Source organism: Trifolium pratense, linkage group LG1 (assembly GCF_020283565.1).
Source record: "Trifolium pratense cultivar HEN17-A07 linkage group LG1, ARS_RC_1.1, whole genome shotgun sequence".
In the NCBI taxonomy this organism is placed as follows: domain Eukaryota; kingdom Viridiplantae; phylum Streptophyta; class Magnoliopsida; order Fabales; family Fabaceae; genus Trifolium; species Trifolium pratense.
The window spans coordinates 33,229,205-33,248,615 of NC_060059.1; the positions used below are offsets into that span (position 1 = coordinate 33,229,205).

At 35.0% G+C, this 19,411-nt stretch overlaps 2 protein-coding genes across 9 annotated transcripts; both read left to right on the forward strand.

The window, feature by feature from the left end:
* Window positions 1-1,421: 1,421 nt before the first annotated feature.
* LOC123902690 (UPF0496 protein At4g34320-like) lies at window positions 1,422-4,144 on the forward strand. Its single transcript, XM_045952473.1, has 2 exons — window positions 1,422-1,774; window positions 2,736-4,144. Exon 2 carries the CDS (start codon window positions 2,754-2,756, stop codon window positions 3,870-3,872), a length of 1,119 nt encoding a protein of 372 aa, XP_045808429.1. The 5' UTR covers window positions 1,422-1,774; window positions 2,736-2,753; the 3' UTR covers window positions 3,873-4,144.
* Window positions 4,145-5,160: 1,016 nt separating this feature from the next.
* On the forward strand, window positions 5,161-17,851 carry LOC123884183 (pyridine nucleotide-disulfide oxidoreductase domain-containing protein 2-like). 8 transcript variants are annotated; one of them, XM_045933218.1, is made up of 17 exons: window positions 5,263-5,586; window positions 5,678-5,839; window positions 6,933-7,112; window positions 7,225-7,282; window positions 11,949-11,999; window positions 12,258-12,340; window positions 13,081-13,134; window positions 13,474-13,561; window positions 13,812-13,853; window positions 13,948-14,022; window positions 14,168-14,236; window positions 14,889-15,004; window positions 15,393-15,505; window positions 16,313-16,392; window positions 16,602-16,722; window positions 17,367-17,433; window positions 17,529-17,851. In XM_045933218.1, exons 1-17 carry the CDS (start codon window positions 5,318-5,320, stop codon window positions 17,662-17,664), a joined length of 1,764 nt encoding a protein of 587 aa, XP_045789174.1. In that variant the 5' UTR covers window positions 5,263-5,317; the 3' UTR covers window positions 17,665-17,851. The 8 variants fall into 8 exon arrangements, with proteins under 8 accessions (XP_045789207.1, XP_045789174.1, XP_045789182.1 ...); XM_045933226.1 differs by having other exon boundaries at window positions 7,225-7,261; XM_045933277.1 differs by having other exon boundaries at window positions 5,456-5,590.
* Window positions 17,852-19,411: the final 1,560 nt, after the last annotated feature.

The window sequence follows — 19,411 nt, forward strand, 5'->3', positions numbered from 1 at the left end:
TTTTTTATCTTAATCAATGTCCTGAGTTCGATTTCTAACTTGGGCATGCAGTTGCAGGGCCATCCTTGAGATTTTGGGTGTCATATGCAAGTTATAATGTTGGTGTCACATTTTTTTAAAAGCCATTTTTTAACACATGCACGCACATACACACACCGAGTAAAAAAAATGGGTGCCCCTAAAATTTTGGTGCCCTGTGCAGTCGCTCCCGTCGAACACCCTCCGGAACCCTCATGTGCAGTTGTGTTAAAATTCTCAGGAGAGTTTGCCACCCATTTAGGACTCACAAGGTTCGATGATTAATTTCTGCAGTTGCGCGCATATGATATTCAATTTACCCCGAAAAAAAATAGGCAAGTTGTTTTTAGCGAAATTAAAATCCTAAGCTTGAACACGCAATAACGTTAAAACTCTTAAGTTGAATTTGTTGTCTATTTAAGTCTTACGAAGGATTAATCTTTATTTATAGCTGGTTTATTTTCTTTTTAGTGTCCTGTTTATGTTGAAACTTGCCAAATAAATAAGGAAAATGTTAGGTAAACACATTTATTTGAGCTAAAGTGTACTTGTAATTTTGTTCTCCAAAGTCCTAAAGTGAAACTGAAAAGCATGCATTAACAACTTATTGTTTGAGCTTAACTAACTACCATGGATGATGCTTAACGCGTTACTCTGCATGTGTTAAACTCATCTTATATATATGAATACAGTACTTACTTTTCTTGGGTTACCAATGCTTTGCGCGTGAAAACTTTGCACTTTCACATTAATCTTTAATGTATAATGTATTATAGTAAAATGATTTTACAAGTCTAGCTAGCAAGTAACAAGTCAAAGTTGGAATTTTTTTGGTTAACTAGTGCCAAAAATTCTACTCGGTCGGGGTTAGAACTTCAACCCATACATATATAATATGATGTCTTTACCAACAGAATTAAACTCATGGAAATATCAAAATTCGAATTTTTAATCAAAATAAAATTGTCTACCATATAAAATTTTTACATTCATCATTATAATTATAATCATTATATATTTTTTTGTATTTTTTTTATCATTATACTTTTTTTAATTAAATATAAAATTCCTATATTACGATACTTTAACATTTATTTTAAAATAATGATTCAACACCGATTATCACATTTTTTATTTTTATCTATAGATAAAAGTGATAAATACCAATGTCCACAAGATGTAGTTCAACCGACAAAAATACCAAAATTGTTAGATCGGACGACGTCATGACTGAGTTCAAACTCCAACTCCTTCATTTGTGTGTGTGAGTTTATCACAATTTTGTCATTTCACCTATTTACGGGAAAAAAAAAATGATAAATATTCATAAAGCTTGCGCTCACTCGCGCTCACTCGAGGTTCTGAATTCGAACTCGGATAAAATCATCCAACATAAACATAGCAATATTGCGAATGTCCTTGATTCCCGCGGTTTCTTTCTTTCTCCAACTCCAAAACCTTTTGTTTATTCCTTCATGCGTGCAAGTCATCGATAAATGTCAACACAACACCAACATTTGTTCGTAACTCACAAGTAACACATGTACTAAGTTGTAACTTCGCTAATTCCATTGTTTTGTTTCAACATCATACAACTATATATACCCTTTCAACATCACTCTTCTACCTTCTTTCTGTTTCTCTTTCTTTACTTTCCTCTTTTTACAAAAACTGAAAAAATAGTAACAAAATCGATTATTTATTACTTTCACCATTTCTCATCTGGGACTCGTTTTCTTCTTCACTAAGCTCAAAGGTATCAACTTTACTCATTTCTCTATCTGGGTTTGCTTCATTTCACTTTTTCATCAATTTCATCAACTAGGGTTTCTGTTTATAGCAATTAGTGTGTTTGTACTTGTAGAACTAGATTGATTGTATTTACCTTATTAGGTTCAGATTTTGCTTATCAAGTTTATCTATTTATTTTCATATAATTGCACTCATTATCATAAATTGGGGTTTTACTTTACCAATTAGGTGAAACTTGTGGTTTCCATCCTTCAAAAAGTGGTTCTTATTTTTTTTTTTTTTTTATGGGAAAAGGGGTCTGGCCAAGGTTTTAAATAGCGGTCAAAATTGCGGTTGCATTAAGGATTTCGTGATTTCGGCTACCAGATTGCAGTCGTCAAAGTGTGAATTAATCACAACATTGTACTAATATTATTAAAATTATTTGTACTATCATATCATATAATGTATAAAAACTTAATTTCTCAGTATTTCTTCATAATTTCATGTCTGTCATTTTTTCATAATTTTTTAATGAATTTGTTTCTTCTAAAAAAATAAATTAACCACTAATAGAGTTAGGTTGTGAAAGCCATTAGGTTTGGCCTAGTGGTGAGGGATTTGAGTTGTATGCTAGAGATCATAGGTTCTATCCTCAGCTCATTGTAAACAAAAAAGAAAAAGTTAGGTTGTGTCCTTGACCTAGTTTCGTCGCCTCATAACGGCATTTGGTTGCCGTCATTTCTGTGATTTTTGTTCAGTCTGTCAAAATGGGAAAAAACAGTATTAGACACTACAAATACTGTTTTGTCACGTCTGTTTTCACGGTAACAGACAGACCATTATTTAAAACTTCGGGTCTGGTAATTTGGAGTTAAGTCGGTAGCTAAGTGAAGTTTGTCAAGGATTGTTCCGGTCAGGATTCGTATTCAATATAGTTCTAATTTGAAATTGATTATGTTTTTTTTGCTTTATGTTGTAATCAGGTTTTCTATTTTACCGCAATGGGGGGTCGTATGAGTAAGAAGACTCCTGGAACGGCGTCTGATATCAACCTTAATGCTGATATGGTAACTGAACTGAGGTCATATGAAGCTGCCTGCAAGCTTGACTCAGATTTGCAGTTATTTGACAGTAACCTTCAAGCTCGAACAAATCAGGTTATCAATACTCTTGCAGTTGGAGTTGAAGTTCGATCTCTTTCGTTTGATTCACTCAAACAAGTCACGGAATGCCTTCTTGAGATGAATCAGGAAGTTGTCAAGGTAATCTTAGACTGTAAGAAAGATATATGGCAGAGTCAAGAACTGTTTGAGCTTGTTGAAGAGTATTTTGATAATAGCTTGAAGACTCTAGATTTCTGCAATGCTTTAGAGAAGTGCCTAAAGAGAGCCAAGGATAGTCAATTGCTTATTCACGTGGCTCTTCAAAAGTTTGAAGAGGAAACTGAGTCGGGAGACAATCGCTATGCGAGGACTTTAGAGGAACTGAGGAATTTTAAGGCTGCCGGTGACCCTTTCACCGAAGAATTCTTCCAAATATATCAATCTGTTTATAATCAGCAAATACTTATGCTTGAGAAGTTACAACTCAGAAAAGGCAAGCTTGATAAGAAACTGAAACAAATCCGTACTTGGAGGAAAGTCTTGTTTATCATATTTGTAGCCACGGTTGCTTCCGTGTTGATCTGCTCAGTTGTAGCGGCAGCCGTTGCTTCTCCACATGTTGCGGCAGCTGTAGCTGCTGTTACTGCTATCCCAATCGGCTCAATGGGAAAGTGGATTGACACCCTGATGAAGAACTATGAAAATGCTTTGAAAGGACATAAGGAAGTAACTATCTCAATGGAAGTTGGATCTTATGTAGCTATAAAGGATTTGGACAATATCCGGATTCTAGTTAATCGACTTGAAGTTGAGATCGAGTCTCTAAAAGTGAATGTGGATTTTGCCATTGAGGAAGAAGAAGCAGTGAAGGTCGCGATAGAGGAAATTAAGAAGAAGTTGGGAGTTTTTATGAAGAATGTCGAAGATTTAGGAGCACAAGCTGATACATGTAGCCGTGACATTATAAAGGCAAGGACGGTTGTTCTACAAAGAATCGTTAAACTTCCCCATAAGTGAAGACGTGTATTCTGCATTGTCCGCCAGTAATTGTTGTTGTAGAATTAATCTGTTTCTGTTTCTTGTGAAATTTCATGATTTTCAGTTATCATGGATCCATTCAGACTTGGTTTTTTTTTTTTAGTACAATGATGACTTATATTTATATGGTATGTGTAGGAAACTAAAACTTTTCATTTTTTCAAGACTCTAGGGTGCTTATGTCTGTGAGTTGTGACTATATTTTGTAATATAACATCTATTTATGTTTAACTTCTTGTTTGTTGGTAAAACTCTCTCTCGTTTGCCTAGTTCATCGATCTTTCTTAATTTCTCTCCTCCTCTTCTCGATAGTCTTCTTTCCAAATTCTCTACATGTTACTGTTTGTCATTACAGTTTCTGGTTGCTCTCCTGATTTTCCATCTTCAACATGTTCTTCCGCCTGATTTGCTCGATAATCTTCTTTCCGTGCTTACTGTTTATTTTGTAAATTTCAGGAACAGTGGAAACTTTTGATTCCCTGTGCTGCACACTACAGATATCATCTTCTATTTCGGCAATGCAACTATTTCGAGCTATAGTCTTTAATCACATATGCACAAGAGTGATGCAATGATTCGTTATTTCAACTCCTTATCCTTCTGAAATATAGTTTTATTTTCTTCTTCAGAACTATATTTTGTTATGGCATGGTGGTATGATATTAAAATTTCAGTACAAACTACATGAAAATATAGTTCTGGTATAGTCTTGTAATGCAAAAATAATGTCATCAGTATATTTAGTTGAGAATAGAAACAATGATAACTGAAAATCATGAAATTAAAAAATAATTCAATATTAAGCCTTACACAATATTTTTAACATTTTTCATAAAAAAATTCAATATTAACTATTATGAACAAATTAAAAAAAATTATATTTTTGACGGTTTTGATAAATGATAGTATTTGGTTATTATAATCGTTTTAATAATAGAAAAAATTATTTCTTTTAAAAAATATTGATTTACCTATAAATTTAATAACCTAATGTACCGGTATATTAGAAATCATCGTATGTACCGTAAAATTTTCCATTATTATAACAACATATTTTATATTGGCTTTGTCCACTGACATTGCTTTCATAAGTTAAAATTTGACTATTTTCAATTTTTTTTTTGTGTTCATAGGGTAAGACTTCATATACAATCATAAAAATTGTAAATTTTGCTCAATTTTTATTTTTTATTTTTGTAATTCATGCAACTCATATAACTCGCTTGTGTGTGAGTTGTGTGGACCGAAAAAATCCATAAATTATTCAGAAGCTCGGCAAATTCATTTATGAAAAAAAAAAAGGGAAAATAAAAACAAAATTAAGATTCCACCAAGAATTGATTTATTACTTTATTTAATTATTAAAATAATTAAAAAAGCACGATTCTGTCAGAAGATTCACAAGGTGACAAAGCACCGATCGAATGATGTGGCGAAGAAGCTTAACCACTTTCTCCGGCAATGGCGGCGCCACCGCGGCATTGAGGCACAAGAAATGGGACGCGGTCGTCATCGGCGGTGGCCATAACGGCTTGATCTCCGCCGCATACCTAGCTCGCGCCGGCCTCTCAGTCGCCGTTCTCGAGCGCCGGCACCTCATCGGCGGCGCCGCTGTTACTGAGGAGCTAATCCCTGGCTTCAAATTCTCTCGCTGTAGCTACCTCCTCAGCCTCCTCCGTCCTCAAATCTTAAGGCAAGTAAGCACTTAATTCTTTCGTTTTCCGCTTCCAAAGTTGTGAAATCAAAGTCCTCATTTTGTGTTTTGGTGAATTTGAAAATGATAGAGAGTTAGAGTTGAAACGACATGGTTTGAAGCTGTTGAAACCGATGGCGTCGTCGTTTACGCCATCGCTTGATGGACGTTACATGCTGTTAGGGCAGAGTGATGGGCAGGATCATTCTGAGATTTCTAAGTTTTCTAAAAGAGATGCTGATGCTTATTTCAGGTACTTCGTTTGTAATTCATTTTTCTTATTAATTTGATTGATATTTCACTAATTTAGTATATGAAACTGTAAATTTGAAGTTAACGAAATTTATAATCATCGATCACATTATCGGATTAGTTCTTTGGAGCCGGTCAATTTAGTCCCGAGTAAACCATCAGATTTGTCTATGACTTTGTAGTGCACTCTCAAATATGTCTTGAGATTATATGAATATTTCAATAAAGTCTCTCATTCTGTCTTTATTAATCCTGTGATGGTAATGCTAGGATCAAATTGATAGTAAGCGGTTTAAATATAAGAATTTTGGTGGTTTACTTAAGACTAAATTGACAATTTTCATGGATCCAGAGTAAAGTTAAGAATTTTGGTGGTTTACTAGAATCAATGTAATGGACCAATTTCAATTTCATGGATCATTCTAGAATTTTATGCTTTTCAAGAGCACATTCAATGACTCTACAATTCAGAGACTAAATTTGGTGAATGGTGATTTAATCTTTATTCAGACATTTAAATTAGTGACTTACTCTTGGAAAATGCTAATGAGTGCCCTTAGGGCATTGTTTAAAGAAACAAATATAGAAATATTGTGTTGAAAAATGGTGTATTCAACTTTACTCTTTATTCTGAAAGTGCTAACTGCTAGTACTTTGGAAGTTGATACCAATGTCTATAATGTTGAGTTTTTAAACTGATAATGGTTACCAGTTTGTAAAAGGGAGTCTCAAATGATTTTTTTAATAACATTTTTGTTGCTGATTGTTTTGGTTGGAAGAGAGAAAATAAATGGAATATAAAGTCTTGTACTTTTAAAATTTTAAGAGAAATGGACCAGATTGAGATTTTGTTGTCAATGTCTTATTTCGTTAACTTGTGAAATGTGCATTTGATTAGACTGCCTTCTCTCAGCTACCGAGTCTTTATGAGATTAAAAATGGATTTATTGCTTTAGGCATGCCTCTCCGTTTCTAGTTTTCAAAATCTATTATTATTATTATAACCAAAGAGTTATACTAGTGTTTCGGTTTGAAATAGTTCAATTGTTGTAATTAACATGAAAACGTTTGTTTTTCTGTGTTTGTAATTGTAGATATGAAGCTCATCTCCAAAAGTTCAGTAAGGTCCTGGATTTTGTTTTGGATTCACCTACCCCTGAAATTCTGCATGAGGGTGCTTCTACAGTTGACTTGCTGAGGCATAAATTGCAAAGATCTAAGTTTTGGGCTCAATGTCTGGGGCATACTCTATCCTTAGGGCAAAAGGGCATGGTGTAAGAATATATCTCTGCATATCAGATTTTGAAGTTCTACAAGCTTCAACTCCATCTTCTGAACGACGGATATTGTCATAAATATCTAATTTTTATGAAAATGCTTGTCCAGGGACTTGATGGAATTATTATTGTCTCCAACCTCAAAGGTCCTGGATAAATGGTTTGAGGTCGTTAACTGCTTAATTATTTCACATTAAATTTTGCATACATTTTCAATTTGGCAATTATGTTATGTTTGATTGATTATTGCAGTTAATAACTTAATTCAAGCAAGATGACCCTGGATGATTTTTCTGCACGTTTTTTTATTACTGATATCAATATGTTTGTGTGTATTGCATTAATTTCTGTTGGAAAATATTTAGTTTCCTAGTTTGTTATTTCTAGGAGATTCTAAGCTTATCTATTATTTCCTTTTATGTTTGTACTCTTCCTATTTAAACCAGCCTTGAGCTGAGGAATAACACATAACAGTATTCACTTATTATTTTCTACATGGTATCGAGAGCTTCCGATTTTGGGGGTCTCGCTTCCGCAAAACCCTAGCCGCCGTCGTGTTTACAATCTGACCACGACAACTGATTTTGTGTGCGGTACTGTTCACCCGTGGTACTGTTCATTCGCTGGTACTGTTCACGGTGGTACTGTTCACGTGTACTGTTCACCGGTGTTAATTTTTCTTTGCTGCTTCCGGTACTACTTGGCTAAGATTATTAATTATGACGTTTTTTTATTCTCGACGACGATCATCCACTTTCAAATACCGTCGTGAATGCAAATATTGTCATCGTTTGGGACATACTATTTTTCAATGTTGGAAATTACATGGTCTTCTGCGACCTTCAAATCAGAAGAATAAAGGTGGAGGTGAGGGTCATACATTCCAAGCCAGTAATTCTGATCAAGAGCATCAGTCTTCTTCAATTCAGCTTTCATTCACGATAGAACAACTAGACAGACTGTACAAAATTCTTGAATCTAACACTCTTTCTGGCTCTGTTGCCCCCAAAGGTACTTCTGCCCTTTTTAGTGTCAGTCCCAGTCGTGCTTGGATAGTAGATTCGGGTGCAAGTGATCACATGACAGGTGATTCTACTCTGTTTTCTTCTTATAGTCCATGTGCAGGTAACCATAAAATAAAAATTGCGGATGGATCCTTTTCAGCCATTGCGGGTAAAGGTTCGGTTGTGTTGTCTCCAAGTCTAACCCTTAAAGATGTTCTTCATGTTCCAAATCTATCTTGTAGTCTCATGTCTGTCAGTAAATTAGCCCAAGATAGAAATTGTCAAACTAATTTTTTCCGTACTCATTGTGTTTTTCAGGATTTGAACTCGGGGAAGATGATTGGTAGTGCTAAGGAGAGTGGAGGACTCTACTACTTCGACATTGAACCTGAATCACAACTACCTTCCAAACCAATAAGTTCATGCTTTGAATCTTTTTTAGTTCTGAATAATAATAATGATGATGTTATGTTATGGCATTCACGATTAGGTCATCCTAGTTTTCCTTATTTAAAACACTTATTTCCTGAGTTATTTCGTAATAAGGATTTGTCTTTGTTTAAATGTGAAGCATGTGAATTTGCAAAACATCATCGTTCTCATTTTCCATTACAGCCCTACAAACCATCAAAACCTTTTTCTGTTATTCACAGTGATGTTTGGGGCCCTAACCGAACGAGTACACTTTCTCATAAAAAATGGTTTATCACATTTATAGATGATCACTCAAGAGTTTGTTGGGTGTACTTGTTAAAGGGGAAATCTGACGTTTGTCAGGCCGTAAAAGATTTTGTTAAAATGGTGCAAAATCAATTTCAAACAAATATTCAAGTATTTAGAAGTGATAACGGCAAAGAATATTTTAACACAATGTTGAGTGATTTTTTTCGTGAAAATGGAATTGTGCATCAAAGTTCATGTCCTAACACTCCCCAACAAAATGGAGTTGCGGAAAGGAAAAATAGGCACTTGTTGGAGGTGGCTAGAGCTTTACTTTTCGCAAGTAAAGTACCAAATTATTTGTGGGGTGAAGCAGTTTTAACTGCTGCATACTTAATTAACAGAGTGCCCTCCAAAGTTCTTAATTTTCAAACTCCAATTCATATTTTCAAAGAATGTTTTCCTAATGATCGTGTTTCAAACGATTTGACCTTAAAAATCTTTGGTTGCACTGCATTTGTTCATGAACATAAGAATATTAGCAAACTTGAACCGCGTGCTATAAAATGTGTTTTTGTTGGGTATTCTCCAACCCAGAAGGGATATAAATGTTTTGATCCAAAAAATCAGAAAATGTTTGTCACCATGGATGTTACATTCTTTGAAAACAAACCTTTTTTTGACACGCATCTTCAGGGGGGAAATTTAAATGAAGATTCGTCTCAAACTGAGGACATGAGTTTTTTTTAACTCGTTTCAAACTGAGGACATGAGTTTTTTTAATAATTTATCTTTGCCGATATCACAAAGTTCTAAGACTTATACTTCTGCACCAACGAAAAATGGTCATGATTCTTTATCTAATCATACTCCTGTTATGAGTAGTGAGCTTGGTGAATCCGAGCCTACATTTTCTCATGAAGAAAACAATGAGAATCTTGAAAACAATGATAATGATGATCTAATTGAAATGCCACAAAATAATGAGTCATATAAAGATAATAGGTTTGAAGCAGGAAACAAGACTTGGAAAGGAAAGGTTTTTGTGAGAAAGAATCACAACGAAAGTGATGAGTCCACATCTCAACACTGTCATGAATCTGAACCGGGGGATGATCAACTTCCTAAAAAAAGAAAAGGTAAGTCTATCTCTGTTTCTGAGAGTCGTATTTTGTATCCCGATATCGATGATCCTGTGGCTGTTAGAAAACCTGTTAGATCTTGCACTAAATACCCATTGTCCAATTTTATATCATATTCAAATTTGTCTTCGTCTTTTTCTGCCTTTACCTCAAAATTGTCTAGTGTAGAGATTCCAAAAAATGTACAGGTTGCTCTAGAAGTTCCAAAGTGGAGGGAAGCTGTACTTGAGGAGATGAAAGCTCTTGAAAAGAACAAAACCTGGAGTGTTATGACACTACCGGATGGCAAGAAGACGGTTGGATGCAAATGGGTTTTTACTGTGAAGTATAATTCATATGGGTCAATCGAAAGGTACAAGGCTCGATTGGTGGCTAAGGGTTTTACTCAAACTTATGGTATAGACTACTCAGAGACTTTTGCTCCTGTTGCAAAATTGAACACTGTCAGAATTCTCTTGTCTCTTGCTGCTAACTTAGATTGGCCCCTACATCAGTTGGATGTTAAGAATGCTTTTCTCAATGGTGATTTAGAAGAAGAAGTATATATGGACATTCCTCCTGGCTTTGAAGACAAATTTGGATCAAATGTATGCAAACTAAATAAGTCTTTGTATGGATTAAAGCAGTCTCCTAGAGCTTGGTTTGAAAAGTTCACTTATTCCATGAAGAAACAAGGGTACATTCAAGGACAAGCTGACCACACCTTGTTCACAAAGTTCTCCCAAGATGGAAAAATTGCTGTCCTAATTGTTTATGTTGATGATATCGTCCTTACTGGAGATGATATAGTTGAAATGGCAAGAGTAAAAGAGAAATTAGCATTAGACTTTGAAATCAAGGACTTGGGATCCATGAGATATTTTCTTGGTATGGAGGTTGCTCGATCAAAAGATGGTATTGTAGTTTCGCAGCAAAAATACATTCTAGATTTATTGAAAGAAACAGGAATGAGTGGATGTCGACCAGCAGATACTCCCATGGATCCTAATGCAAAACTTTGGGAAGAAGGTAGTGTTCCTGTTGATACTGGAAGGTACCAGAGATTGGTTGGGAAACTGATTTATTTGTCACACACTAGACCTGACATTGCTTTCTCGGTTAGTGTAGTAAGTCAGTTTATGCATTCTCCTTTTGAGGAACATCTTGAGGCAGTCTATAGGATACTGCGATATTTGAAAGCAAATCCTGGAAAGGGATTATTTTTTAAGAAGACTAATGAAAGAAATGTGTCTATCTTTACCGATGCTGATTGGGCAGGTTCAGTTACTAATAGAAGATCAACCTCCGGATATTGTACCTATGTTTGGGGTAATCTTGTGACATGGAGGAGCAAGAAACAAGGAGTTGTAGCAAGAAGTAGTGCAGAAGCTGAGTTTAGAGCTATGGCTCAAGGTATTTGTGAAGGATTATGGATCCACAGAGTCCTAGAAGAGCTTAAGATGAAAATTGAGCTTCCATTGAAATTATACTCTGACAGTAAAGCCGCTATTAGCATAGCTCATAACCCAGTTCAACATGACAGAACCAAGCATATTGAGATCGATCGACATTTCATAAAAGAGAAGTTAGATGCCGGAATCATATGTCTACCTTTTGTAACTTCGAGTCAGCAAACTGCAGATATCTTGACCAAAAGCTTAGCAAGACCCACCTTTGAGCATTTGATCGGCAAGTTGGGCATGATAGATATCTATGCACCAACTTGAGGGGGGGTGTTGGAAAATATTTAGTTTCCTAGTTTGTTATTTCTAGGAGATTCTAAGCTTATCTATTATTTCCTTTTATGTTTGTACTCTTCCTATTTAAACCAGCCTTGAGCTGAGGAATAACACATAACAGTATTCACTTATTATTTTCTACAATTTCTTTGTGTGGCTTGGTAGTATTCAATTTAAAAGATTTGTATTCAATAATTTATTATTTTTCATAATAGGTACTGACTTATGAATAAATGCTAAGCATTTTTCACTTGAACAAAGAATATGGCCTTTAATCTTCCTAATATTTATCGATAATCTGGGATGCAGTCAAATTTGTTGAAGGGAACACTTGCAGGAGATGCTATCATTGGGAGTATGGTAAGAGTTTTCTGTTTTACTTAGTTTTTTGCAGGGGCTTAGTATAATTTAGTTAGATATGTTTTGAAATAATGCATGCTTATTCTTAAACAATATGCTTTCTCCTTTATTCGTTTAGATCCTCAATACAAATTGCTACGATATAGTAAATTTGTATCTTCCTTTATTCTTTTGATTGGCACTTTTTTGTTTTGGTATTGGTAGTTATCAGCCTGTGCTGCCAATCTTTTTCACCCTATTCCTACTCTTTTTTAACAGATGAACATCAACACACCTGGAAGTGGATATGTTCTGCTACACCACGTGATGGGTGAAACTGATGGTGATCGTAATATTTGGTCGTGAGTATATCTACTCTGTTTTGATTAATTAATTTTGTGTTGAAATATTGTTATTCCCAATTCACGGGTTGCAAGTGAGGCAAGCGAATTATGCGACTTGCCGCAAAACTGCCTTCTTAGTTTGCTAGTTGTGGTTACATTTCCACTAACCTGACATTGAATTTCTACCACCAAAATATGTATTATCAATATGAACAGGTACGTAAACAAATGTGCCTAAAACAAGAAATATCAATATCAACATTGGTAGATATCGTCCATGTCATTGTAGGCCGACAATTTAGAAATATTAATTATGTGGCAGAGAAGCATTACCTAATAATACTCTATTAGTTATTTATAATAAATATATTCTTGAATAATATCGTTATATTATTCAATGATATCTCCTTAGAAATAAATATATTTTATTAGAAATAAATAATATCTTTCTTAAGTAGTAGTGTATTAGAATAGTAGAAGATATTATTCTAATACACTACTAATAAGAAAGGGTGTTTAATTTTATTTTCTTAGTAGTATTTAAGGACATGATTTAAGGTTTGAGAGGAAAAGGAATGATAATAGTTTTACTGTTAGGGCCAGGGTAGGATTCCTCTCTGAGTGTGTCGGAGCTTTGCTCTGGGAGTAGTGAGAGTAACCCTCTACTACTATTTACCTTTTATTATTAATATAACACCCTATTACTATAATTCCATCTGTTTTATTCCATTCTTGGAATTGTTTTCTACTGTTTGCAGTTGTAGGACTCATTGGTTTCTACCAAACATCAACATCAAGCTTATAGTAAACATGTATGTAGTGAACATTGGTTCTAAATATATTAGTGCGAAATTGGTACAGTCAGTATGATGCATTTTCTTCCTTAGCCCATTAGTGAAGAATTTTGATCACTAAATAATAAATATGGATCATATTTGTAAAATTCTTATTAGATATTTCAGTTTCTGTCATTGTTTCTCTTAAGACCTGATAGTGTAGAAAGTGTGTTGTTTTGTTCAACAAGGCAACTAATATCTTAATTATCCCTTCCATCGGCAGTGAACAATGTATTTGCATTTTTGATTGCTAATAGGTTAGTCTCGGTTAAATATTAAGAAATCATTTATTAATTCCAATTCATCCATATGTAGGCATGTAGAGGGTGGTATGGGTGCAGTATCCTTAGCTATATGTAAAGCTGCTAAGGAAGCTGGGGTTCATATTGAAACAGATACAGAGGTTTGTTTCTCGTGAGCCCTCTCCTTCTTTGCAGGGAGTTGCCAAATTTCTCAGATATTGAACTATAATTTTGGTTTCTTATTTAGTTTTTCTACATAGAGTGCATTTAACAAGTTTTTGTTTAATTTCATTAAAAAGTATTAGTCAGAATAGCTTCAATAAAGAAAAAAACTAAGCTAATTTTTCTCTCCAGTATTTTAATTGTTATGCCATCTTCATTCCAGTCTCTCATTGTTCACAACTGAACTAGGTTTTAAAGGTGATGGTGGAAGACTCTGGCAGGGCAAATGGAGTGGGTTGTCTTGCTTCCTGATTTGACTTGTAAGATACCAAACAATTTATTATAAGATTCCATCGTTGATTATAGTTCACTGGTGATTTTGTAGGTATTGCTGGCTGATGGGACTGAAGTGCACTCTTCAGTTGTTTTGTCTAATGCAACTCCTTATAAGACCTTTATGGTAAGCACTTTGAAATTTCTTGTCATTGTTGGCAAGAATTTATAATACTTGCTAATAGTCGAATATTAAGTACTGGAAAATGGGTAAATACTGGATTTGTCAGTTTGTCCACTCTCTCAGTTATATTACCGTGACTATATGGCAGGAATTGGTACCTCAAGAGTTTCTTCCTGTTGAATTTCTTTGTGCAATTAAGCATTCTGACTACAGCTCTGTAAGATACTTTCTGTTGAAGATGGAATTTTAATTTTGAGAAACATCTTGTGTAAATATTTCAAGAATATTGGGTTGATGTTTTTCAGCATTTTCTTATGCTGTGCAATGTGCCATTTAGGCGTGAATAGTTTTTCTTATTTGTTAACATTCTCTCATAATTGAATGGACAAAATGGAGCAATGCCATGACAGTTTAAGTTTTTTGTGGTTACTTTTGAACAACGCAGAGTGATGCTATGGAAGTTTTTATTGTTTAAGATTACTTTTAGGTAAACAACCAACATAGCCTTTTCCCACTTTGGTTGGATAAGTTCTATGGATCAGATACCGGCATAATGTCCTATCATAAAGCTTATGACATAAGAGCGCGTTTAAATCCAAATCCTTCTTACTGGTCTTAGATAATTTTTTATTGAAGTAATTTGTGCTGAATGGTAAAAGAGAAAAATGTCTTTGAAGAATAAGTTCTTTGAACCGTAGATGATTTCTCTGGGAGAATTCCACATGTGGCATTCATATATGCTTTGGTTTAATAAATATTTTCCTGCAAAAAACATCTTGAATGATTCTACTTTCCAGAATGTATTTTTTTTCCTGTTTTCTTGGACTCGTCTTGCTTTATGTTCTTGATTCTCTCATCATTTGAAGCAGGGAACAACAAAAATCAATGTAGCTGTTGATAAGCTGCCTCAGTTTCACTGTTTGAAGACAAATCACGCAGAAGTGGGTCCTCAACATACGGCTACCGTCCATATTGGTTTTGAAAGGTATGCTAGCAATATGCATGAGACATTACTTTTCCTTAAAGACAAATCTTTTGTTTGAATGTATCTCCCTTATTTATTTTGAGCCATACATTTGTTACCTGCTAATTTTACTAAAGCAAACGTAGTTCACACTGCAAATAGCAGTTAGCAAAAACATTTTAGCATGCTTAGGAATATACTATGGACAGACATTGTTTTGGCATACCAAACATTAAGAGACCTACTAGCTACTATAGTTGTGCTGGATATCTGTATTTATTCATGTCAAAGAATGGAAATTTTGAGATTTTTCCCATGGTCAAGTGGTAGTTATTATACTTATGTGATATTAGTAATAATAGTTGAAACTTAGCTTTTGTATTTCCTTTTATATTGATTGCTATTCCAGTATGGAGAACATTATATCAGCTTGTCAAGATGCTTATAATGGCATACCATCACAAAGGCCTGTGATGGAGATGACAATCCCTTCTTCATTGGACAACACCATATCTCCACCTGGTATGACATCATAAGCTTCAGCTACCCTTCATCTATTTCGGACAGAGCAAATAGGATCATTTGATGTTGTTCTTTATAGTAAGAAACCCTTAGTATCTGATAGCAGTGTTGCCGATGGCGGAAGGGAAAAATTCCACCATATAAACACGCAATTGCGGCCTGTGGCACCAACATGGCGCGGGTATCCCTTCACAAATCACCTATGGCAGTTGTAAAAAAATTTGCTGTGCCATTAGACCGTGGCAGTGCCATGGCCGCCATTTAACAACATTGTTCGATATCACTTTGGACCCCAATTAATTCTGGTTTAACCCAGTGGATTCACTTAAGGAGTCAGCCCTCCTATAATTTGTTTTCTCCATTTACAAGACTTGAACATGAGTACTTACCGAAGGAGAGTCAAACTCCTTTCACTTGGACCAATTGGTGTTGGTAATAAAATTGAAAATATCAAATAGATTTAAGTTGGGTTGCTGTTTTTTGACTAACTCCTTTTAGTTCAATGCTCATATTTTATAGTTCTACGAATGGAATTTCATGAAAGGAAATTTGAGAAACTTCACCTATAATAATTTGAAATATATAAAGCAAACATGCAACAAATATATTTCTCAGAGTCATATTTTTTAAGTCATGGATCAGAGTAACACAATATGAATGTTGGCTGTTAAGAATTAGTCCAATGTTTTATTGCATTTTTTTAATTGAATTTGGTTCCTTTTTCCAATTTAGGTATGCTTCATATTTATTTATTTATTTATTTATTATTAAAATAGTGTAGTAGTCAACTTGTGTGCTGTCTTGTAGGTAAGCATGTCATCAGCTTATTTACGCAATATACGCCTTATAAACCCTCAAATGGTAGCTGGGACAATGCTGCATACAGAGTAAGTTGCACTTGCACAATTGATCTTATATAATTTATCATTGTATTTTCTGAGAAATAACGTAGTGGTACTAAACTTTTCCAAAAACAATTGTAGTGGTACTAAATCTTTATTATCCTGTTTTTTATGTATTCAACACATAAATAAATAGTCCATGATGTTCCTCTTTTAACCTCAGTTGCTGCAATTTATTATAATTGTCAACGCAGGAATCATTTGCACAAAGATGTTTTAACTTGATTGAAGAATATGCGCCTGGCTTCTGCTCATCTGTCATAGGTTATGACATGCTAACACCACCAGATTTGGAAAGAGAAATTGGATTGACAGGTAATCTACAAATTAAATGTGTATAATTAAAAATTAACACTGAAAATTGGAGATGTGACATTTTTATAGTCCTGTTAGGAAAATGCCTTATAGTTATTGAAAAAAATCAAACAATACCCAATCCGAATGTCAGTGCAGTCAATCTTAGGTCTGGCAAGGAGGTTTACATAGCAGTGGGTACAGGTGCAGAAAAAAATCCGAGTGGCGAGAAAAATGAAAAAATTGAGAAAAATAAGCTAACTCCTGCACCTGAACATGTTGAAGATGATGAGCAATCCATACCACTCCCCTTTCCCAGAGAGCCGTGAAGAGCAAGAAGATGGACCAAATAGTCAAAGAAAGGGAGATTTTGGATGTCTTCAAGAAGGATGAAGTGAACATTCCTCTCCTTGAGGCAATCAAACAAATTCCAAGGTATGCAAAATTCCTCAAGGAGATGTGCACTAACAAAAGGAAGCTGAAGGGGAATTCTAGAGTTAACATGAGTAGAAATGTCTATGCAATCATACAACAGACAGGGCTGCCCGAGAAATGCGAAGACCCTGGAGTTTTTACTGTGTCGTTTCTTCATAAATAAATGCACTCTTTTTTGTGTGGCACAGTTCTTTTATATTATTTAATTGAAAATTAGCAAATGTGTGTAGGAGGAAACATTTTTCACGGTGCTATGGGTTTGGATTCACTTTTCCTAATGCGACCTATCAAAGGCTGGTATGTTTATTTTGTACATGAAATGCTATAGAAAATTTCATATTTGGCATATATCAAAATACTAAGAAATGCATTCTTTCTCCTTTCCGGAATAGGTCAAATCATAAGACACCAATACAAGATTTGTATTTATGTGGAAGTGGATCTCATCCTGGAGGTGGTGTCATGGGAGCACCGGGAAGAAATGCAGCATGTGTTGTTTTGCAGGAATTTAAGAATCGTTATCAGTAAGATTTGTATTTTATTAATTTACTTTTCTGTGTTATCATCAACATTCAGGAAAAAAATAAATTGTCAAGAAGCTTCTGTGCATGGTGCATGGTGTACTTGGATTAATTTTAATATGAGACCATAATATGAGAGTGACATTGTATAAGATATATTGATAGTATAAAATAATAATATCCTTTGTTCTGAATTACTGAATAACAGAAAATATATGGTATCTGTCAATTGGTTTATGGCACAATTAACAACTACTGTAACACACATATCTTGTTAGTCCACACAAAACAACAACAAAGATAATAAACAAGTTGGATGATTAAGCAAACAAACGGCTATCTAATTTATTCATTTCTCCCCAAAAATTAATTCATTATTTTGGAAGCAGCAGGAGAAGGTGGAGTGTGGTACTTTAGGCTAGGCCCGTTTCTATAATTTTGGTGGCCTATGAGCAAAGATTAATTTGGGCCTAACTAATAAATGGTATAAACATTTGAATTTCTAAAAAACATTGAATTTTATATTTAATATCAAAATACTCCTACAAAACACTTCATGCGATCATTTTTAGTTCTATGTGCTTTCTATATCAAGGTTCTCACCAAGGATAGTTCTAAGGTTTTTTTTTTTGAATTAGGAGCACCTAGAGTCATGGAGGCATAGCGGAATTTCGCCATAATAACGGGTTAACTATTATAAGACAACCTTTCCCGCCAAAAAGTTGCACTTGTGAAAGGTTATCTTATAATGGTTAACCCGTTATTATGGCGAAATTCCGCTATGCCTCCATGACTCTAGGTGCTCCTAATTAAAAAAAAAACCCATAGAATTATCGTCGGTGAGAACTCTAATATAGAAAGCACATAGAACTAAGCCCTCACAGGTCCCTATAAGTTTTGAAAGTCAAGCTCCCAGATTTGGAAAGTCTTGGAGATTTGAGCGCAGAGTTAACAACAATTTTCAAAGGGTGCTTTTATCTTCAACTATGGTGACATCCCTGACCTCTTGTTCACCAATGTCCAAGCTGAAGCTATCACAACATTAGCACAATTCTACGACCCCCCCCCCCCCCCCCCCCCCCCCCCCCTCGGGGCATTCCTCCAAAAGGCAAGTGTCCATATGTGGAAATTGGTCATCCTCCAAAACTTAAAACATCGGTTGAAGCTCTAAACTTTGAAGTGCCCGAATTTGCTAGCAATGTGAAGAATAGAGGGAACATTCCTGGTTTCCTCCGAAGTTATCTAGAGAAAAAGGCTTGGGAGTTTTCCACGTCCGAAGATATGAAAAATTTCATAACGTGCGAGCCCTCCTTATTTATGGTTTGGTACTGTTCCTATCAACCAAAAACTTTAATGATTTCACCACAATTAGTGTATTTTAGGTTGTCCTTACAAAAGACAAAGATCTAGTTCTCGCACTCTTGGCCGATGTGTACTACACTCTTCACATGTGTCACGAGAGGCGAGGTAGCAATATTATCTGTTGTTTCCTTTTACTCTATCGTTGGTTTACATCTCACATGTGCAAGGACCAATCACAGATGAACAAGATGGACGAGTATGAATGATTTTAATTTTTGGCATCCCTTACCGAAAACGTGATCCGTTGGTATCCAAGGAAGCTCGACATCAAAGAAAGAAATTGTCGTCATCAGCTGTGGGGAATTCCTAAATGTGCCACTCATAGGGTCCAAAGCATGCATAAAATACAATCCACTTTTGGCTCTAAGAGAGTTGGGACGTCCTATGTGGGA

Bases quoted from the DNA above. Each gene is read 5' to 3' on its own strand.
- LOC123902690 (XM_045952473.1), top strand. From the start codon at position 2,754: ATGGGGGGTCGTATGAGTAAGAAGACTCCTGGAACGGCGTCTGATATC.
- LOC123884183 (XM_045933218.1), top strand. From the start codon at position 5,318: ATGATGTGGCGAAGAAGCTTAACCACTTTCTCCGGCAATGGCGGCGCC. The intron at 7,113-7,224 runs GTAAGAATATAT...ATGCTTGTCCAG, and splicing joins TTAGGGCAAAAGGGCATGGT to GGACTTGATGGAATTATTAT. The intron at 13,135-13,473 runs GTATGTAGTGAA...ATCCATATGTAG, and splicing joins ATCAAGCTTATAGTAAACAT to GCATGTAGAGGGTGGTATGG.